Here is a 23,060-nt window from a genome sequence, read left to right as displayed (position 1 = left end):
CACACACACACATATACACCCAGTGTTCTGTTATATCCTCACTGTCTCCTACCCCTGACATGTGTATTCCTTCCCCATCTCTGCTGGGGGTCTGGACACTAGGGGTCACACAGCACAGATCTGGCAGATTTCCTTGCTGGTCACTCTTGCCCCAACCACCACAGCTCTCTCTGCATCATGAAAGCCACAATCCTGGGCTCACGAGGGCAGGAATCAGGGGAGCATGCGCAGAGGTGAGCAGGCAGGCGTCCCCCTGACAAGCACCAGGCGGGCTGATGACAGTTTTATGAGGACGCAGCACAATCTTCTTAACAGCCGATTTCCTAATGCCATCATCTGCATGGGGACTGGGAAACAGGCTCCAGCCTCCCAGGAGCAGGCTCTCCCTGCAGACCAGTTTCCCAGAGCCTGCATGGGTGGGGTGGGATGGGGGCTCTCCAGTGGCAGATCATTAAGCAAGGGAGATGAGTGTGCCAGGGAAGGATGCTTGTGGGTGTGTGTGATGAGTGTGACAGTGAACAAACACCACACCCCAAACCCTGGAGGCCGACTCCCTCTTCAGTCCCCATTTCATTCCACTCTCTCAATTCTCAATGAATAGCTGAGACTAAGAATAAAGGATGTACATGATCAACATTTTACTCAAAGAGGTTCTCTTCTGTTTCGGTTTATTTGGGGTGGGGGTTCCTGGAAGTTCTCAAGATGCTTGGCAGTGTTATGGTCCCTCCAGGACCATACCCATGATGGTGGTTCTCAGGGGGACCATGCAGTGGCAGGGATTAGATTGGTTTTGTCTACTTGGAAGACAATTACCTCAACTCTTGAATGGTCAGCCACAGACACTTAAACTGGAAATACCCTTAGCCCCCACAAGATTGGGGCTGACCTGGCAGTGCTCATGGCTCTGCTGCTCCACACCCCATTTCCCACATTGCCCCACTGTAAACAGGACCTGGTCTGGGATTTCTCATGCAATTTTAGTGCTTTTTTTTCTGCCTTTTCGGGGGGGTGGGGCGTGGCACAGCTGATGTACTCAGGGCTTTCTTGGCCAAGCTCAAGAGGTTCTAAGTGTTGGGGTTGGAGAGATAGCACAGTGGTGGGGCGTTTGCCATGCATGCAGCCAATTTAGGAGGGATCTGGTTGGATTCCTGGCATTCCATATGGTCCCCCAGCCTCCCAGGGGTGATTTCTGAGTGCAGAGCCAGGAGTGACCCCTGAGCAATGCTAAGTGTGGCCCCAAATCAATCAACCAATAAAGTTTTTTTTTTTTTGGGTCACACCCGGTGGTGCTCAGGGGCTACTCCTGGCTGTCTGCTCAGAAATAGCTCCTGGCAGGCATGGGGGACCATATGGGACACCGAGATTCGAACCAACCACCTTTGGTCCTGGATCGACTGCTTGCAAGGCAAACGCCACTGTGCTATCTCTCCGGGTCCAGTTTTTTTTTCTTAATTTTTTAAAAATGAGGTCCTAAGTGGTGTGGGGATTGAATTTAGGTCTTCTGTGGGTAAGGCAAGTATCTTATGTGCTGGACTATTGTCCAGTCCTGGTGGGTTATTTTCTGACTTTAAAATTTTCCCTTCTTCTTAGAAGGCATTTTTTCTGAGCAGAGAATTATTCAGGTTGGCTATTTTCTTTCTTTCTAATGGTCCAACTTACTGTTTTCTTTGCTTTTATGGTTTCTGTGTCTCATTGTCACCATTCCAGTTTTTTTTTCCCCCAGTTACTATTCAGGTCTCCTGCCTTGGGACTCCCCAGTTCCACTGAGATTAGCAGCCTGATTTTCTCCTAGTTTTCTTATTCTCCACTGATCCCTTACATGCTGGTTCCACTTTCATTTCATTTCATTTTTTTTTAAATGTCTGATGTCTCCAGTCAAGCTTTGTTTATATTTCAAATTTTATTAGAACACCATGACCTGTCAAGTTGTTCACGATACATCTATTTCAGGTATTAAATCTTCAACCACCAATCTTACCACCAGAGTGACCTTTCTTCACCTGTGTGGTGAACCACTCTCTCCTCCCTTAGCCTCCTCTTGGTCACTAGGCTTACAGCTTTATTCCTGCCTATAGTTCTCAGTGCTGTCTTCATCCCTAACCACGGAACACAACCTTCCTGCCAGGATCCACTGGCTCCTAGTTTGGTCCACATTAATAAAGTCCCTGGAAAGATCCCCCAAACTTCTCCTTGCACCCCCTCCCCCCAATCAAGGCAACCCCTGGCACCCCTATCACTGAGAACCTTCTCTCTTTCACATGCACACTACCCCACAGGATGCTCTGTGTTACCCACTCCCTGATCATCTTCCCACCTGGATTACCCTCTACTGCTCACCCATGTCCTCCGATCACCCCAAATTCACAGCACATTGCAATTGGGGCCAGCCAGATCAGGCCCCTCTGTCCGAAGCTTGCCTCACGCTTGCTACTTGCAAGTGGCATAGCTACTCCCCTCCAGGGCCAGCACCCCGCCCTCTCTACCTCTTCTATCTCCTCTTGTATCCCCTTTATCCCCATTTGCCCCCTGTGTAATCACACAGGCCAACTTGCTTTATAGGATCCGGAAGAACAAAGCCAGGAGGGGAGGAACATCAATCATCCAGGGGAGGAAAAATTAGTAAATAAATGTTCTCTAGACAGTAGGAAATGGTTGGTGTATAACTGGACATGTGTAGGAAGTGATCAGTCAGCATAGGGGCTGGAGACCAGGAGGGTGAGCAGAGCAGGTGGCCATGGCAGGGAGAAGAACCGGGGGCAGGGAGAAGAACCGGGCTCCATGGAAAAGTTCTGAAGTGTTGTGAGAGCTTCACGCATGGATGATGGTATAGTGTTATGGATGGTGGATGGAGGCAGCTAGACAAGCTGGGCAGAACTCTGTAATCACCCTCCCAGGCTCCTGCAGCTCATCAGCCATTGATGCATCAGCTGTTCTAGGGAGCCCAGCCCGAGAGAGACAGAGGCAGGTGTCCAGCCAAAAGCTGAGATTGAAACTACAAAAGCCTGAGCAAGACATGAGCCCTGGGCGTCGGAGGAATAGCATCCACCAGTGAGGTCAGTTGGAAGGTGTATGCCCAGGCACAGATACCCACACATGCTCTACACCTGTGATCTCCATGCTCCCTCCTCCTGAAAGGACACAACTCAGCTTTTACAGAAAACAACCCAGATCAGGGAAGACACTACTGCAAATATATGGAAGGGTCTATAAAAGGAGACCCCTGTTTGCAACAACTGTGAAAACACAAGTGACCTAAAATACCATCTCAACGGTTTTTAGGAGGCCAGAGAGATAGCACAGTGGTAGGGCATTTGCCTTGCATCTGACCGAACCTGGAGGGACACGGTTCAATTCCTGGTATCCTATATGGTCCCTCAGCCTACCAGGGGCGATTTCTGAGTGCAGTCAGGAGTCACCCCTGAGTGTCTCTGGGTGTGGCCCAGAAACAATCAATGAATGAATCAATCAATAAACAAATAAAGTAAAAATAAAAACAAAAACAACATTCTTAGTGGAACAACCCAGTGGTGCTGGATATATTCACTCTGTCTGGCATCCATCACCACCATCCTGCCCTGCATTCCTTTATGACAAGGAACTGAAATGCTAACCCCAATCAACAATGACTGCCCTTCCTCCCTCAGCTACCATTCAGTATCCTGTGTGCATCAGACTACCCTAAAAACCTCATATGGAGACTTGCTTCTTGGTGCTGGTTTTATTTCACTTAGCATGAGTGCAAGGTTCACTGGTGTCTGTCAACCTGTTGAGTTGAGTGATTGACACTTATGGTGGCATCCTATGCTATTCCAGTAGCTCCATTCTCCCTAAACCCAGCTTTTCTTCTGGCTGCTGGCAGTGACTTTACTCTGAATGGGCATATGTGAGGATTTCTTGGACACCCCAAGTTCAATTCATTTGAATACATACGCAGCAGTCAAATTGTTGGATTATAAAGCGATTCTATCATGGTGTCATCATTGGGCTCCCTATAAGATTTAAACGTGACGTAGTCAGTTCATTTTATCTATTTTTATTATTGGCGTCTTTTAGTGGTCACGGAGAGAGATCTCACATTTTAAAGATGGACACATAGCTCTGGGATCAAAGAGAGTCAGTTCCTTGGTCCCATCCAGCATCCCACTGCTGCCATCCCGACTGTCACCACATCAGTGTCATTGCTGCTGTGAGTCTGTCCTTGACTACTAGCCACTTACATGGCACCATGATGTAGGGGACCTGGGGATGGGAGCTGTTGTCATTCAGTAAGGACACCCACAGACCACCCTAGTGCTGGGGGTCTCCATTCCTGACAAGTCCCTGTGTTGTTGCGGTGCTGCCCAGAATGCCAGGTGGCAGGGCCTTCTTAAAGATTTCTTTTATTTTAAAATAGCGTGGAACAAATGTGACAATAAATATGAGTTGTAAAGCATAATTTCATTTGTAAATATTCAGTGGTGCCTCGTTAATGCCTTATCCCCAGGGCATCACACATCTTGCAAAATATCACTCGGCCCTGGCTCTATGTTTGCTTTTCCAAGGTGACAAGGTGAGAGAAGTCTGTGGGAGGAATAGGGTTCAAATCACAGACAGTTGCCACAGTGTCCCCCAGCTCCAGCTCCAAAGGAAACATAGTCCAGCCACAAGCCTGTCCCATTCTGCCCTGGAATCCTTCCTCTGCCCCAGAGTCTACAACCTCTCTACTAGTGTAGGCCTTTTTAGTACTTTCTCTTACTAGTGTAGAGAGAAGTCTGTGGGGGGCATAGGGTTCGAATCATAGACAGTTGCCACAATGTCCCCCAGATCCAGCTCCAAAGGAAACAGAGTCCAGCCACAGGCCTGTCCCATTTTGCCCTGGAATTCTCCTTCTGCCCTGGAGTCCTTGACCCCTCTACCAGTGTAGGCTCCTCCACAAGAGCCCTGAGACCCCTCTTGAAATATGCTCTTCCCACTTCCTTTTCTGGGGACCAGGGGCCTTCTGGCTACACACCTGGTCACAAAGCTCCTACTAGGTCCCTGCACCTGGTTTAGTTCTATCGGAAATACTCAGCTCTGGGCTCTGCACTCAAACCCAGATGAATTGTCCTCCCCACCCTCACTTCTGGGGAGCACCGGTGCACCTCTGCCCAACCACACTGCTCTTCTCTCCTTCAGCTCTCTGCACACATGCCTGATGGCGCCTCAATTCCACCTTCTGCACCATCACCTCCTCCCAAGCCTCTGTCCCTTAGCCAGCTACATAGGAGAGGACAGTTGGGACCCAAGAGTGCTCAGATTCTTGGCCAGGCATGTGGGAAATGCAGATGGGCTCTGCATATATGAGGGGTCAGTTCTCACTACCCCCAAGCACAGGTGAGGACTCCACTAGATATGACGGATCCTCATGTGTAAGGTATGTCTGAGAAATGGGGGACCAGTTCCTGAGGGCCCAAGCACGCAGTAGGAACATTTCAGCTTCAACTCATAGCCTTCCTAAGGAGCCCTCTCTATAAAGAAAGGACACACATTCTGCATCCTCACATATCCTCCCAGGAAGTCCCCATACATGAAAGCCCAAAGCAGGCAATCAAAAATACATACAGGCCGGGGCCGGGCAGTGGCGCTAAAGGTAAGGTGCCTGCCTTGCCTGCGCTAGCCTTGGACAGACCGCTGTTCGATCCCCCGGTGTCCCATATGGTCCCCCAAGCCAGGAGCGACTTCTGAGCGCATAGCCAGGAGTAACCCCTGAGCGTTACTGGGTGTGGCCCAAAAACCAAAAAAAAAAAAAAAATACATACAGGCCATTACATGTCCCTTTCCTGTTCCTATGAGGAACTTTGCCATTGGGAAACTTGGCCATCAGGAGCTCCTCTCAAGGCTGGCAACACGGGGTAGCCAGCTCCTCGCAGGAATGTCAGGAAAGCTGACGGGGAAGTTGTTGCTCCTACTGAAGGGACAGAGTGGCAACCTGGTCAGCCCTGGACAAAGAGGGAGGCATTTATGCTCACGCAGTCACAACCCCGCAGTCCCAGGCCTGATTCAGCCTGCACCCGCAGTCACCGAGCATGCACACACGTGTCCACCCCGCCCGCATGCTGCAGTGGCCTCAGAGAGCCAGGCCTCTCCTGCCCAAATGCGATTTCCCAGCTGCTGTCGACTTAATCACCAGCCTCCAGGGCAGCTCCTTCCGCTGCTGAGCAAAGGAAACTGCCAATTAGGTTACAATGCATTTCTTAACCCAGGACAAGGGCCAGGCTGAAAAGGATGGGCCACCCAAGTGGTCTGCCCAGAACCAGGACCACGTGCAGGGCACCAGTCCCTAGGTGACAGCTCACAGGGAGCCCAGAACCTAATCTGGGGGGCAATGAACAAGGACATCCCCAAGGCACTATCCCAGACCACTTTGCCCCTACCATCTGTCAGGGCACTTTCACCTTAAGTTGAGTTCATATTTTTTGTTATCCTGCCCATTTTGCCCAGCACTTTTCAAAATGAGTGTGGACCAATGAATCCTTCAGAATGAATAATTCCCATGAAAGAACCTCATTTTTTTTTCCTTTTTCTTAAACTACTGTGCTTTTGGTTCTTCTTGGGTGTTGCTGAGGGATCACTCCTGATATTGCTTAGGGCACAGCTGAGGGTGACAGAGATCAATCCTGGGTTGGCCACATGTTTTCTGATTTCTATTTTTATACCCTCTCGATTCTTATTTGTTGTCTGTTCAGCTCGATCTATGCTTTCTTGGAATTCTATGAACATCCTCCATATTTCTTCTCTAAACTCCTTATCTGAGAGGCTAAAGAGGTGGTTGGCACTTTTCTGGTCATCAGAGCTGCCATCTTCATTCTCTATGCATGGTGTTGACCTGCGATATTTTCCCATTGTTGCGCCTGTAGTGTGATGTTTTCTGCGTGTTATGCTACGGTTCATTGACTACATGTACATGGCTGCAGAGCAAAGTGGAGCAGCTGGGCTCTTCTCTGGGTTGGCCATATGTAAAGCAAGTGCTTTATCCATGTACCAACCCTCCAGTCCTCATTATTCCACTTAATCAGCAGGACTGCTGCACTTACTAAAAGCATTTAACAAGACCAGTGAGTCCTAGGAGGACTGCTGCAGGTCCACCTTGTCAGATGGGCTGGGAGATCCTGGTTCCTGAGGCCCCTTCCTATTTTTCTCTCCCAGTTTCCCAAATCCTTCACAGGGAGGTCCTGATTGTTGACTTCTCACACACAAGGTATGACCCCAGCACTTTCAATGTGGAGCCCAATATGGTTTGTAGATTCTCCAGATCTTTGGAGAATGTTCCAGAGTTCCAGTGAGGGTCCCCATGGTTCAAAACCCATGGACGACCGACTAGAATATGGACTTATAGCTTCCTTTAAGGAAACCAGACACTGACAGAACTGCCCTTTCAGCAGCAATGCTTGGTGGAGACTTGATGAAGCAAAATGACACAAAGGCAAGCCCAGCCCTGCTAAAACATGAACAAAGGATCCAATATACACACTGCCCATGAGCACATGGATGAGATGCTCTGGAGGGAAATACAGAAACTCAAAACCAAAATGTGATATTACTCTATCCCCCTTGGGAGGACTAGAATTATAAAAAGGAAAAACAAAACCCAAAATGATAAGTTTGGTGAGAATGTGGTGAAACCCTCATGCTGCTGTGGGAAGGAAAAATGGCTCCTGCTATGAAGAAGAGTTGGGCAAATCCTCAAATAAACCCAGGATGGTGGTGTGACTTGGCAAAGCCCCTCTGCTTGCACACAAGGAAAACTGAGCCTGAGACCCACAGATGTTTGCATTTAATGTTCTCAGCTGCCAGATGAGCCAGAAGAGCTAAAAGGTAAGAAACGATGCAGCAGTTGAAGGGTAAGTGTCACTCAGAAAAAGAAGTCAAGCATTGATCGAAGTTGAAAGAAGCCTTATAACAGTAAGTAGGGCACTTGCCTACCTGGAATCTCATATGGTCCCTAAGCACTGCCAGGAGAATTTGAGTGCAGAGTCAGGAGTAACCCCTGGGCATCATCAGGTATGACAGACACCCCCCTCCAATAAAACTACAAAGTCAAAAGCCAGACAACAGTCCCTTTATGACCCATTTGGAACGAACCCTTAAAAATCGAGAGTTACCAGGGGCCTATCCCTAATTATGGGGGCTTCTTTTGAGATTATAAATATATGTAGCAACGATATCAAGGTGATGTTTAGACCACACTGATGTTCTAAATGCCAATGGACTGTTGACTTTAATTGTCAAAGCTAACATGTTTTTAACCATTAACATTTTTTTACAGTTTAACATGTTTACACTGTTACCATTACAACAGTGTTAACATTTATGATTTTTGTGCAGTTACTGCACTCACCGCCGTCACCATATTACCCTAGACCAGGGGCCTCAAACTCAATTTACCTGGGGGCCGCAGGAGGCAAAGTCGGGGTGATCCTTGAGTGCAAAGTCAGTAGTAAGCCTTGAACATTGGGGCGTGTGACCCGAACAACTATAACAAAACAAAACAAAAAAAGATTCCTCTAGGGCAGGGCCACAAAATGTTGTACGGAGGGCCGCAAACAGCCTGCGGGCTGCGAGTTTGAGACCCCTACCCTAGACCCTTTGCTGATGCCCTTATATTACTGCTAGTCCATCTCTTCATTCTCTTCCATCCTTGATAACCTGACTTCTGTAATCCAAGGCCTTGGCTTGCCATCAATATCATGTATTCTCTTGTTTTGTTTCTCTCTTCGCCATAGATCAAGACCACCTAGCATTTGCCCTTCTCCCTCTATCTCCCTTAACAAGAAGCTCTCACCAGTTCCATCCAAGTTGTAGTAATCTGCTTGATTTCATCTTCCCTTATAGCTGCGTAATTGGCCACTGTGTATATAAACAACAATTTCTTTATGAATTCATCTCTCATTGGACATCTGGATCATTTCTGTATCCTAGCCATGAGCATTGCAATGAACACAGGTGTTCATATATCTTTTCCAGATAATGTTTTGGATAGATGCCAAGAACTGGAATTACTGGGTTTTGTAGATGTGCAATTCTTCCTTTTTGGAGAAATAGACATACTGTTTTTTTAATAGAGGATGGACCAGACAACATTCCCACCAACAGTAAATGAGGATTCCTTTTCCCCACATCCCCACCAATACCAGCTGTTTATGGTTTTTAATTTTGATCTTTGCCATTTTCATTGTAACTCGGCACCTCATTGCCATTTTGATTTGCATTTCCCTGATAGGATGGTAAGAATGTGCACTTCTTCCTAGGCCTATTGGCCATCTTTTCACGTCTTCAGCGGGGAAGGGTCTGTTTATCTCCCTACCTGTTTTCTGGATTGGGCTATTGTAGTTTTTGTTTGTTTGTTTTGGCTGAGATTTTGTTTTTGTTTTTGTTTTTGGGTCACACCTGGCGGTGCTCAGGGGTTACTCCTGGCTGTCTGCTCAGAAATAGCTCCTGGCAGGCATGGGGGACCATATGGGACACCGGGATTCGAACCAACCACATTAGGTCCTGGATCGGCTGCTTGCAAGGCAAACGCCGCTGTGCTATTTCTCCGAGCCCTTAAAATTTTTTAAGTTCAAGAAAGTACATCCCATAGTTGGCTAACTGATTTCAAGATGAGGGAAAGTAAAGTTATTAAACAAATAAAAAGAAAATAGAAAGAAAACCTAAAAAATAAAATGGAAGAGTAGAAAAAAGAAAGTTCAGTAGCAAGTATATTTGTGAAAAATCATTGTATCTCCAATAAAGTCATTAATACAACAGCAGAAGCTTTAGCTTGGTTGAGCTTTATGAATGCTGTATATATCTTGGATACTAGCCATACATACACTGTATGGTATATGAGGGATTGTTCACTTTAAAACAGCTGATTTCATGTTAACATGAATTTTACCTTAAAAAAAAAAGGGAAACCTGGGATTGGAGAGATAGCATGGAGGTAGGGTGTTTGTCTTGCATGCAGAAGGGTGGTGGTTCGAATCCCTTCATCCCCTATGGTCCCCCAAGCCTGCCAGGAGCAATTTCTGAGCGTGGAGCCAGGAGTAACCCCTGAGCGCTGCTGCTGGATGTGACCCAAAAACAAAAACAAAACGAAAAAAGGAAACCTGAAAACTGGAAAGTAAATTCTATCATCCTTGCCCAGAGGCCAGGCTAATCTCTGTATTGTTCCAATTTTAGTATATGGGCTGCTGCAGCGAGCATCATAAAGAAGTTAGTTGCAACTCTTTGCACTGGACTCTTCCGTGTCCCCCAGCTACCTATGGCCACAGGTGCCTGCCTTTCTGAGCCTACGAGGCTGATGTGAAAGAATGGGGCACAAATCGAGGGGTGTCCACCAGGAAATGTGGGTGCCCCCATGCCTTGCTTATCTTAGCATTTCATTCTAGTTTGGGGGACAGGACAGGTTGCTCAGAATTTGGCATCCACCAGGTTGTGCAGGAAGAGCTGTTAGGAAGATGGTGATTTCCTGAGACTGGGTGGTGGGGGTTGTCGCTGGTCAAGTTCCTCTCATTGGCTCCTGCAGAAAAAGGTGGGTGGGACACCGGGCAAACACACCTATAGGTGGGGCTCTGGCCAAGGCTTTTCAAAGGTCACAAGTCTGTGATCTTTCTGCATGGCCTAATTGAATGCCCCCCACCCCCTCTGTTAAAACTGTGTTAGCTGCTTATGCATCCAAGGGCATTGGCCCAGGAAAACCCCACCATTCCCCCCATGGCTAAGATAGGTTAAAGGAGCCTCAACTCTGCCCTATCTCCTCCAGGGAAGGAGAGAGAGCAGCAGACACATTGTACCCCACTTTGGGAGGGCAGAAAGGGGGCCAGAGGAAGAGAAAGTTGTGCCCAAGATCTGGCCCATCTACACAGCCCTCCACTGCCAGATGTCACCATCTCTTCATTCCCGAGTCTCTGGTTTTTTACAGGGAAGTCAAGTTTGAGGACCACAATGAACTTATTTTGCACACAGCTGCCCAGCATATAACTCTGGACACCCCCAGATCACTCACACCTGCCATCCCAACACCTAGAACACACTTGCCCCCACATATCCATAGCTACGAGCTGCATTTCAGGAAACATATACCGATACTCCCCGTTTCTCTTTCCAGAAGTGTATGCAAGGTAGAATTTTCTAGAAACAGGCACTGCAGGGGCACCCAGGAGTAGTTTGGATGAGCACTGTCCAGGGAGGCTCTTCACTGTTCAGGTAGCAAGGTGATAGGATAGTGACACCAGCCCCAGGGGGTCACAGGAGAGCAAAGGACGAAATCTGCCAGGTAGGGCAGCGCTCAGTTTCCCAAACTGGGAGGGCCTGACCCTCAACAGGAACCTATTGGGAGCAGAACCTGAACCCTGGCCTGCCTGCTTCAAAGCCCCAGTCTGGGACCCCTAAAGCACTCTTAAGATTATGGGGCGCTGTTCCAGCTGTCCACCAAGTGGGCACACACCCGTCCAGGTGCACAGGAAACCTTTCGAGTGAGGTGTTTGAGTTGCTAGATCTACAAAGCCACCTGCAAGGCAAAAGCAAACAGAACTGTTTGCCTGGGGCCACATTTGCTTCCAAAACCAGCTCCAGACCAGCTTGCTGCAGCTGCCCTGCAGGCTCAGGGAACCCCTCAGGGATGTACTTACTCCACATCTTCACAGCACTGGGTTTCTCAGAGACCTCTATAATTATATAGCCATGAGCCCAGAGTGCCAAGGCAGCCCAGACCCCACGAGGATGGAGCCAGGAAAGGTGGAGATAGGGTTGGGGGACAGATGCTAGATGCAGGCAGGATCCCCCCATAAGGACCTTCCAGGTGTCCTGGAGCCTGAGGGCCTTCTGCCTACCTTATACCCAGAACCAGGCAGGCTCTGGAGGTCTGAGCCTCTGGGAGCATCTTCCAAGGTCCCTGCCAGTGAGACACAGCCGAGCCCCTCTGAGATGTCAAAGTGCCCTCAGAACCCAGCCCAGAGTATGGGCAACAGGCCCTCAGGATAGAGGAGGGAGCCCAAGTCCCACTGCCACCTGGGCCCTGCAGCCCTACCCCAGCTTGCAGCTCAACCATGCAGGAAGTGAGGACTTGGGACTCCCTATGCTGCCTTCCCCACTCAATACTCGCTCACGGGGCCCCTCTATAGTCTTCCCAAGTGTTTCCCAGACCTCAGAAGCTTCCTAGGCAGCAGCGAGTCCCTGAGGAGTTTCTGAGGATCTCCAGCCATGGCCACTTTATTCTAACCCAACTCATCAGAAAAAAAACATGGGCCAGAGCGATAACACAATGTTATGGCATTTGCCTTGCAAGTGGACAACCCTGGATGGATCCCGGTTCCATTCCCAGCATCTGATATGGCCCCTGCAGTCTGCCAGGGGCAATTTCTGAGTGCAGAGCTAGGAGTAATTCCTGAGTGCTGCCGGGTGTAGCCCCCAAACCAACCAACCAACCAACCAACCAAACAACAGGAGAGGGACCTAGGTTAAGTGCGGGGGTGGGGAGACCACTTCTGTTCCAGCATTAGACCCAACACAAACCTATGTTACAAGGTGACCGAAGTGAGCACAGGTAACTCATCTGTATGAGAGCCACCTTCCCTTCCCAGGACCTCTTAAGCCTCACCCAGCTCTCCACCCCATTGTTGGACCATAGAAGGTGCTTGCTGAAAGCCAAAGGGCCCAGGTTGGACATTCCCTGAATCCTGCCCACAGGTGCTCCTGTGGGGTTTCCTGATGCAATGAGCACGTAAGGTCCCATTCTTCAGGGGCATAGTCAGTTGTGGGGCAGGAGGCAGCCACTATCGATGACCACCTTATCTAGGCAACACCAGCAGTCGCTCCTTCATTGAGATGGACCAGGCCTTGGGGAAGGCGGCAACTTCCGGGCTGGTCCCTCCCCCGCTGGCACCCCAGGCTCCATTTTAACAGATACCATAATTTTTAATTCGTTTTTCTCCTCCCCTGGCTAAAAGGCCATTAGCTCCCCATTAGGTGAACGCATCCCATTTTCTTCACACCACCAAGGAAACAGCGATTTACTTAGCTGTCCCTAAAGCAATTCTGCAGAATAAAGGCAATTTAGCACAGGGCTCGATAAACTTTCCCATTTGTTCTCCACACATACACAATCTCCACCCTAACAAGACCCAGCCCTTCTGTCTCTGGGAAGTCTGGATCTTGCTAGGGGATCTGGGCAGTCAGTGGGGGAACCAAAGGCTTCCAGAGGCCAAAGGGGCTTAGCTGGCCACAGGGGAAATTGGGTGGAGTCAAGGGACCATCTCTCATGCTCATGGACTAAGGGGTAGGAATAAGGTGGGCCGGGTCGCCTCTGACCTGCTGAGCTTGCAGAAGTGGCTTCACCAACTACCTGAGTGCCAAGAAAGGCTTGCCAGGCCAGGGTGAGTTTCCTTTTTCTGGCACCTGGAGAGAGAGGGCTGGCATCTGCAGGCAGAGGGCAAGGCTGTCCCTTAGGCTAGAGGACCTGAGAAAAATGGGACTTAAGAAGCCAGACTTAGGGCCAGAGCGATAGCACAGTAGTATGGCATTTGGCTTGAACACGACTGACCCAGACGGACCTGGGTTCGATCCTCGGCATCCCATATGGTCCCCCGAGCCTGCCAGGAGTGATTTCTGAGTGCAGAGCCAGGAGTAACCCCTGAGCATTGCTGGGTGTGACCCAAAAACTAAACAAACAAACAAACAAAAAAAAGGCAGCTAGACTGGGAAGAGCAAACTGGGGACACTGAAGTTGGTCAGAGTGAGAGCGCAGAGGAGCAGGAGGCCCAGAAGCAGGGACTATTTTTCTCCCTGCCAGGGCTGGAACCTGCACTGAAAAGAGAATCTCTGAGTTTCTCCTAAGAACAACTTCTAAACAGAGGCTCCTAGGCCCTAGGGGTTCCTCTTCCACAACCCCATTGGGCAGGAGAGTGTGGGTATCGAAAGCTGGGGTATCTGTGTGTTGAGAAGAGGCACTGGCCCTGGGTATAGGTGGCATGTGAGGAGCTACGCCAGATAGAGGGAATGTGTGTCCTCAATTCACAAATGTGTATCTTTGAGCAAGTACAGGAGGGTGTGTGTGTGTGTGTGTGTATGTGTGTGTGTGTCCTCAATTCACAAATGTGTATCTTTGAGCAAGAACAGGAGTGTGTGTGTGTGTGTGTGTGTGTGTGTGTGTGTGTGTGTGTGTTTGTAAGTACCAGGGCATGTGTGCACCAGGGTCCTGCTGAGTTCATGGCCCTTGGTAAAGATGTCTTTGCCTTGGTACACAATGGCTGCATGGACCTGTGCGGAGCACAGTCTAGGGGATGTAACTTGAGCCCCACAGCCTTGTTGGGGAAATCCTGGTCCCCCTGAGTCCACCCTGGCTGCCCAGGAAGGGCACAACTTCTGCATCTTCACCCCTCTTTACGGGGGGGAGGGGTCCCCATGTCCCTCCCTCCTGAGGTTACCCAACCCAGAAATGAGCGCCCTGCCCAGGAGGGGTGTGGGGCGGGGCAGGAGAGGGTCCAAGCCATCTTTCCCCCACTTTCCCCTATCCCACCAAGAAAACAGGCAACTCACTGAGCAACAACACCCACCAGAGGGCGCCCCGAGGTCAAGGGTGTCCTCATGGGCTCTGAACAAGCTAATGTAAAGAACCCAAGCTGAGCTGCATTCAGGCTCACCCCTAATTCCGTGCGAACTCGAACTCGCCAAAGGGAGGCGGAACAGCCCCGAGGTGGCAGCTCTTGGAGAAGGGGCCACAGGTCTCCCAAAGGCCCGGAGTTGTGTGTTCTGGGTTCTCAGGGTCACTTCTCCACAACCTGTGCCAGCCCTTGGGGCCATCCAGGGCTGGGGTTTCCCTTCCCTGGACTCAGTCCCTTTGGCCACCCAACTTCTTAGAATAGGTACTTGCTAAATGCCACATGTTGGCCATGAAGGTTGTCCCCCCAATCTCTCCCTCGGTCCCCAGAGCCCACTGGGCACTCCAGCCATGCTGGGCACATGAATTTATCTGTAGGATGCCAGGGAGGAAGGAGCTCAGATTAGATCACCCACCCACATCAGATTCCAGACTCCTCCTAGCCACAAAGTTGCAACCCAGAGGTAGGGTTCGGAACATCTTGTTTGTGTTCCTTTCTGCCAAACCTGCCTTCTTCCCTCCAGTCTGGCTTTCCGGCTTTGTGAATCCGGATCCAGGACTGGACAGAGAATCTTTCTGCTGGGAGGAAAAGAGTTTCCTGGCTGGTTGGGCTCTGGGACTGGAGAACCCTTGTATTTTTTTGGATCCCGGATGCAATCAAAGAGCCTTGGGTAGGCCTGTGAACCCAGAATTTTGAATAGAACCCTCGGCTAGAGGTAGAAGACCACCGACCACCGCTCTCGTTGGGTTCCCTAAGGTCAGAGGAAAATAAAAGCCTTTGTAAACAGTGGGGGAGGGTGGGTCGGCTCCCTCCCTCCTCTCCAGAGAAACTCAGGGGAAAACTTACGAAGGGCATCAAACCTAGGCAGGGAGTTCTAGCCAGGGCGGGTAAGAACCTGCGTTCAAAGGCACGGTGACCATGAGGGTTCAAGATTCCTGTCCACCCCACAGGGGGTCACCCTAGTAGGGATTGGATCTGTGGGCCATGACCCGCCTTGGCAAAACCAAATCTAGTGCCGTAGGCTACATTAGCCCCAGCGGCATCTCGGGTCCTGGGCCGATTGCAGCAGCGGTGGCGGCGGCTGGACATAGCATTATACACTCCAGAACATCCTGAAGTCCCCAAGTCTGCTTTTTCAGTGTCCCCCTACGTGAGAGCAGCCTTCAGAGCTCCGGGTGGGTCGCGATGGGCAGAGCTCGTGGCAGTCCTCCTGCAGCCACTCCGCGCTTCGTTATTTTAAAGACTAGGGAGGTAACCAGGGCGCACGGCGCAGGAGAAGAACCCCATTCTCCTTATCCAAGAGTGGAACCCCTTTTACGCACGCATCCCGCGGCTGGGGCAAGAGGATCTCTCCGACTTAGAGTACCGGGAAAATGAGCCCAATGAGTCACAGAAGTCCCCGCAACTCACCAGCCTTGCACCCTGAAGACCACCAGATAGATCCGTAGCGGTTAGCTCCAGGATCTAGGGCGCAACCTCCCCTCAAAACGAATGCGCGCACCGGACCAAGTCACCACCGACGCCCGGACACCAATGCTCCAGCAGTACGAAACCCTCTGATCAATCCATTCAGACCCTAGAGACCACCTGCCCGCCTAGCCAAGCTCGCCTCGCACGCGTCCCACCGTGGGTCACTCCCGCAACCCTCTACCCAAGTCCAGCAGGAGGACGTCTCCAAAGGCGTCGGCTGGGCCTCGGAGCGCACCGCACCAACTTGGTCCCTGCAGTCCAGGCCACCGGCCACCGGCAGGACTCACCTTGGCCCAGCAGCTGCAGCAGCAGCAGCCGCAGGAGCTGCCACCGCATCCCCGCCGCGCCGGCCGTCGCCTTCGCCATCGCCCGTGCGCGCTTGGAGAGACCGTGGCTCGCGCGCGCGGGGCTCGCCGGCGGCGGGGTTCTGCGCTCAGCCGGGCCGCGCCATGCCCCGCACGGGACGCAGCGGGCGTTGTGGGGCGCCGAGGACCAGTGGGGTCCGGGCTCCGATGACTCCGGGACACTCACTCCCCGCCACCGCGCTCCGGGTTCTCTCTCCAGTCGTGGGACTGACTGCGCGGGGCGCGCGCGGGAGGAGCCGGGGCGGGGCGTGCCGGGGGCGTGTCTGGGGGGCGTGCCGGGCGGCCCCGGGGTGCGGGATGTGGGGGTGCGGGGCTCCAAAAAAAGGTGCGTGGAAATTCGGCTGCTGGACCAGGGGAATGGGCGCGCAACCCGCACGCTAAGAGGTGCGGAGCATGGGGTGCGGGAAGCCACTCGCTCTTGCAGCAGCTCCAGGATCCACACAAACGCTCCTTGCAGGGTGCTCTTTTTACACCCTCTTCCTGCGCCCCTTTTGAGGTCTCTGCACTTGCTCCCTCCCTCCGTCCCGATGGTCCTAATGAGAGAGAGAGGAAAAAAAAAATAGGGGTCTGGCAGTGGGACGCGCCCCAGTGGAAGAGGAGAGTGGGTGGGCCACCCCGTCTCCGCCTCCAGGTTCCCTGCGGAGCGCATCCTTTTTCCTCCGCCATGTCTCCAGGGGTGGGGGAGGCGAGGTGAGAGCCAGGCCTTCCCCGAGGCTCAGATGCAAGGACGCGCGAAAGGGGGGTCGCCAAAGCTTTGTGGGCACTCCTTAGGCTAGCCTGGCTGGCCACGGTGCCCCGTCACTAGGGGAGAGGATAAGAGTCTCTTAGGAATAGTTTGTGACCTACCCCCCTTTTTTAAATTCAACTGATGGGAGCTGGAAAACTGACCCAGGAATTATCTTTCAAGCTTCTTAAGATGCTTGGGTTTGGGACTGAATGGAAGAGCTAATAGCAGGGAGGAACTGGAGCCAGAAAGAGTTTAAATCTTGTCCAAAAGAATGACACCTCTAAACACATCCCCTCCTAAAATGGGGAGGGGACTTTATGGGGTCTCTGGGACTTAACATAGGAGTGGGGTGTTGGGCTTGTGCAGGGGAGGGAGCCGTTCTGTTGTTCTCCCATCTGACACTGTGGCTGGAGGCCTGGCTGCCACCTCTGTGCGGGCCATGGGGCCCAGTTGTGTACCTTCTCTCGCCAGTGCTGAGCCACGCCCTGGCCTGAGCTAGAGCTGGATAAGATACGGGCACATCGCTCTGCAGATATGAAGTCAAAGTGAAGTCACCATCGCGGGCAGGAGGAGGAGTTGCCAAGACAGGCTGGCTGGGGCCTGTGCCAGCCAAGATGGCCAGAGCTGGCTTGCTGGCAGGAGGCCAGGGCTGAGCCCTGCTAGCTCAGGAGAGCCACCCCGCGGCCATCAGATCTGGTGCTGCCTCCTGCAGACCCCAGGACCCAAGTCCTTAACTGAATGGGACAAGGGGTTGGTTGGTGGTGGTGGTGGGGGTCTTCCATGGAAGCAGACAGGCCCTGTCTGTGGCTGATGGGTCCCTGAACTGTGCATCAGGCTGTATTCAGGGAACAAAGGTGAGTAGGAAGGGGAAGGGGTGGGGGGACTTTCTTATCAAAACATTGAGGGGGGGTCCTTTATTACAACCAGGTCTTGTGACTGCCACCCCCAAGGGATGCAGAAGGAAGGGGATTGATCTAATCTACTCACCCAGTCTGCCCCACCTTGGAGCCTTGGGGTCTCTGTGGCTGATCTGACCCCCACTAACATGGGTGGGCTGATGCCTCGTGGAGCTCTTTGTGCTTATCTCTGCAGTGCTCCCTGCCTGTTCTCCTTCAGTCCTTCCACTGTCTCTTTTCCAATCACCTTTGGAATCCTTAGAAATCCTTTAAAACGACAGTTGTACAACTTACTGTTGTTATTAACAACTTATTATTGTTATTAGGCTTACAGTACTATTAATGGTTTCTCATGGGCGGGTAAACCAGCATACCCATCTCCCTCCCCAAGGAACCCAGTCTTCCTCTCTCTCCACCAACTCAGTTGTGTGTTATCCTTTGAGTCTTGAGTAGATACCTGCATTTGGGGCCACTACCCTCTTCTTAGAAAAAGTCTAGGGGGCTGGGTAGGGGTAGCCCCACATGTGTGTAGTTATACCCATATATGTATTTGTATGTATACACCTGTGTTCACATATAGGCAGGGGTACATACTCGCCCCATATATGCCACAAGAAATCCAGTAGGGGGCAGAAGGAGTCCCTGACTGTCCTTAGGAGCACAGCGGGGGAAGTGGCACCGTCACTTCCTGGATGAGCTGGGATGCAGGATGGAATGAAATGCAGAGCACAGCCCATTAGGACCGAATGACAGGAAGGAACTTCCTCCAGCAGAGAGGACAGAGGCGAGCTCTTGAGGTCCCTGCAGGGAGGACAGAGAATAAATTAAATGGAACCCCAGAGTTCCTGTTTATGGGGTCTCTAGAAAGCCCCTTTCCTGGCTTTTCCCTGTCTTAAGCCCTGGTATCCTGACATGAGATTCTCAGTCGGCTTCCTCTGAGCCTCAGTTTCCCCTATTGCAAACCTTTTCCTCTCAGGAGTAGGGGGAAAGAAAGAAGGGCTGCATGTGAGGATGGAGCTCAGTGCCTGTCACACAGCACTCTGCAAACCTAGCCACGGTCTTGCCCAGATTCAAGTCTTGGCTCCAGTATCTTTGCTGGGTCCTCGATAATTGGAGAGTCCCAGCTCCTACAGTCATCACCTATGAGCAGATGCTGCAGGGAGAAAAATCACAGGGAACCCCTCCCTGCCATTCTTAGCCTACCAGACTGGTGGTTCCCCTGGGTAACTTTTATAAATACAGAGATCCCTGAGCATCAGCTCATAAAAATTCATATAAAAAAAAGTTTTCCAAAGAAGGGTGCTAACTTCCAGATTCTGCTTTGGAATGAGTCAGACTTAAGTTTGAATCTTGCCACAAAGAGCGGTATAATGCTAGGTACAGGATGGGATGGGACGCAGGGTGGGTAAGTTTTACTTCTCTGGACCTCAGTTTTGCTATCTGTGAAATAGGACTGGAAAGAGAGTCTTGGGTTCTGGATATCCCAAAGGGAAGAGCTAAGACTGAATGACTCCGAGTCCAGTAGGGGAAAAGAAGTTTGGTGAATGGGTGGCTCAATGGACAGGGTGAGGAGTCTAGCAGGTGAGGTCTACCTTAAAGCAGTGGGACATTGGTGATGGCAATGTTGCACTGGTGGAGGGGGGTGTTCTTTACATGACTGAAACCCAACTACAATCATATTTGTAATAAAGATATTTAAAAAAATGTAAAAAAAAATCAATGTCCTATCACAGCATTCTGTCCTGCCTTCCACCCTTTCAGTCCTTCTCACGGGGGCCAAGCCACTTTCTCCTCTCTTTCCAGGTGCAGGTAACTGTAGAAATTCAGGCAGATCAGTCTGTGGGAGTGGAGGTGGGGTACAGGCAAAGGAACCCTGGCCCGACTGCGGTGCTGCACTATGGCTCTGCAGTATATTCCTGATATCCTCTGCCTGATGCTGCCAGATGCCTGGCCAGACTGTGTTGTCCTTGCAGGTTGCCTTTCACAGAGGTCAAAGCCTTTTCTGCCTCAGTTTCTTTTCTGCAAACTAAAGTGATGGAAGTCCTTGGCTCCTGGAGTGGGGAAGTGGGGTGTTGAGGCAGAGACAGGTTCATGAACCTCCATGATTAACCTCCCCCCAGAGCAGCTGCCAGGAGGACCAGCTGACTCTGAGAGCTTAGCTCACAGCAGAGTCCCTGTTCCCCACTTATTTCAGAAACACTGTCCCCAGACATACAGCCACATCAGGGCCGGGCCTGGCAGGATGACCTAGGAATGCACTTCACTCACCACTGAGATGGCCCTTGCCTTGCACATACTGGGTTTACAGTCTCTGCAACCTTGGATCTCACATTGGTCCTGCCTATGGTCAGAGACCACTCCAATAAAAGGTGCAGAGCTTTACCTCTACTTAGATACAGACCATGGGACCCCAACTTAGCCTTCTGGGGCTTTTCAAACTGATTCTGTCTTCAGAGTCTTCCACCTCTAGATCCACCCTTTTCCCCCACCCCTCTCTTCCTTCCCTTCATCTGGTCTCTTCTGCCCCTCCCTCCCTCCTTGTTTTCCACCCTGCTCTGGGTGGGAATGGCATCTCATTCCTCTCACCCTGCAGAAAGGAGACAGACTTCCTGCCTCCTTGGGATCCAAGACCTCATCTGTCACCAGGGAGGAAAAACCATAGTGACGCTGTGCCTTATGACAGGGGGGACATCTGGGTGAGCCGTCGGGGCAGTGCATGCGAGGGTTGTGGGCTCAGAGATAGATCTTGGCTGTGTCTGTGGTTCTGGTGGGTGGGTGACCTCTCAGCAAGCTATCGGTGTCTAAGGCTGCAGCAGGAGAGCAGAGGTCCCTCCTGTACGCGAACTGTCACTTTTTGTGTGGATCCTTCTCGATTGTAGCATCTGAGGCAAAGAGGCCAAAGAGGTCAGCAGACACCGCAGAGGTAGCTTTGGAAACCAGATGACCCACTCTGCAGACACCTGATTCTCTCTGGTCTGACAGTCACCTATAAAAGGAACAACTCACCTCAAAACTGGATTGCAGGAGGCAGCCCCTTCCCATTCTCCCACATAACCTATAGCCTTGAAGAGGAACCCTAGAACCCCTGCCCTAGCCACTTCACATGAATGGTAGCATTTTCAGAGAAAACACACACACACACACACACACACACACACACACACACACACACACACACACACACACACACACACACACAGAGTCCTAGAACCCTAGAGTCCTCTTTGCATAAGCAGCACTTATCTGCCTGTAATTACACAGTCAGTCTCAGTGGGTTGATTAATGCCTGCACCCTGTGCGGATTGGGGGGCGGGAGGACTTCGCTCACGCAGAATCTGTCTTAAGGACACTGCTGGCTCATGGCCCATGCAGGCTGGTGGGGCCTATGGGCAGCACTCATCTCTTGCCCCCTCTGGACTTGGAGGTGCAGGCTGGTCCTAACTCATGAGCCAGCCCCACAGATGACAGGGCTCTCACATGGGCTAGTCCAGCAGAGAGGGCCTGAATGCTTTTGAGAAAAACACAGCTCCCAAAGGCAGGATCATAATCTGCCTTGCAATGCAGATTTAGACAACTTTTTACGAATGCACTTTTTAAAATAGGTCTTAATGGATCCTTTGCAGTAGTTACTGTCCATTGTGTAAATGCAAACAGAAGGCTTTTTGAAAACATGTATTATTGATCAGAAAGGCAACAGCAATTAGAAGGCAGTGTGTCATATTATTCGATACACACTTCCTATACAGACCTGCTTGCCCTCACTCATAACTTTCTGACAAATTATCCTGTCACTGGGAAGCCCTTTTTTTTTCCCTTTAGCTTCTAGAAGAGAAGAAGGACCTCCCCATCAGTTATTAGCTGAAGGCACATGAAAAATTAAGCTTACCTTTACCTTCTCAAAAACCTATTTGTGACTTCTCCAGTTTCAAGATGAAAATGGCAAAACCTTCAGGTGAGATGGATGATGCTTTTGGGTTTGGTTGGTCCACAGCCCGCGGTGAGTGACAGCACAGCGAATCCACAGAGTTGGGGGGCAGGGCGCTTGGAGCTGGTCTGTCCCCCATTTTGCGGAAAGAATACTGGGGCAAAGGGGAGAAAGCAGTTCCTTGAGGGTTAATGGGGAAGCTGAAATCTGGTTCCCCAAATCCCCAATATTTATTTTTGTTTTCCCTTCCAAACAGCACAACCTAATCTGATCAAGCTGAGACTTGTTTGGGCTCCCAGATGTCTTCGTGAATCTCCGTGTCATCCAATCTGTCTCTTTCCTGAGTTTTCAACTTCTTGAAGCTTCACTTATGTAAGACATTGACTGGGGTGGGGACCCGGAAACAGGATGCTGGACAGAACAAGGACCCCCTCCGTGGCGCTTCTCAGAGACAATGATCTGTGTGAGAAGTGAATATGGAAGATCTGTAGTGGAGGGATGAACACTTAGGACTGTAAGGTTTGTATCCACAAAGCTATCTCTAGGCAGTGGTTCTCAAATAGTGGGGAGTGCCCCCCCGGGGGGGGGGGCTCAAGGCTCCCTAAAGGAGGGCACGGTTGACCTTGGCAAACACTGTCATAACAAGCTAATTCCCATGTTTATGTCTCTGTATGTCTCTGAAGCTGAGAGTTGCTGTGTCCTGCTTCAAACCCTGCTTTGAAAAGCTATGCATGGCAAAACATGCTCATTGTAGCCATTAATCCAGACATTACCTCTGATTAAAAAATCAGCTCAAATTATTTTATATATTTTTGTTTTGCATGTTAAAGTTTTTTTTTAAATAAAGATACTATTTACAGTCACTCGGGGGGCTCAAAAATGTTTTCTTCTTCCTAGGGGGGCATGACAGAATATAAATGAGAAGCACTGCTCTAGGGAAAGAGTTGGAGCAGAGGGGACCCTGCTGTCCAACCTCAAGAAATGGGAAACTGGAAGGACAGACAGAATGGACCTCATTGGGGGACAGTCTCGGAATCAGTGTCCTGTTTCCCGACCCCCAGGACAGCAACCTGGTCCTTA

At 50.8% G+C, this 23,060-nt stretch overlaps 1 protein-coding gene and 1 non-coding gene across 2 annotated transcripts in view; both read right to left on the bottom strand.

Annotated features, from left to right (window-relative positions):
* RET (ret proto-oncogene) overlaps positions 1 to 16,617 on the bottom strand; it is a 62,401-nt gene extending 45,784 nt beyond the window's left edge. Inside the window, exon 1 of the mRNA XM_049764590.1 lies at positions 16,348 to 16,617. Within this exon, the coding sequence (XP_049620547.1) occupies positions 16,348 to 16,433 (86 nt within the window). The 5' untranslated portion in view covers positions 16,434 to 16,617. The remainder of the gene's footprint in view (positions 1 to 16,347) is intronic.
* On the bottom strand, positions 10,099 to 10,203 carry LOC125995506 (U6 spliceosomal RNA). The gene has a single exon (XR_007491015.1). It is a non-coding gene; the product is annotated as a U6 spliceosomal RNA (small nuclear RNA).
* Positions 16,618 to 23,060: the final 6,443 nt, after the last annotated feature.

Source organism: Suncus etruscus, chromosome 17 (assembly GCF_024139225.1).
Source record: "Suncus etruscus isolate mSunEtr1 chromosome 17, mSunEtr1.pri.cur, whole genome shotgun sequence".
Lineage (NCBI taxonomy): Eukaryota > Metazoa > Chordata > Mammalia > Eulipotyphla > Soricidae > Suncus > Suncus etruscus.
This window is presented reverse-complemented; position numbering and strand designations above follow the sequence as displayed.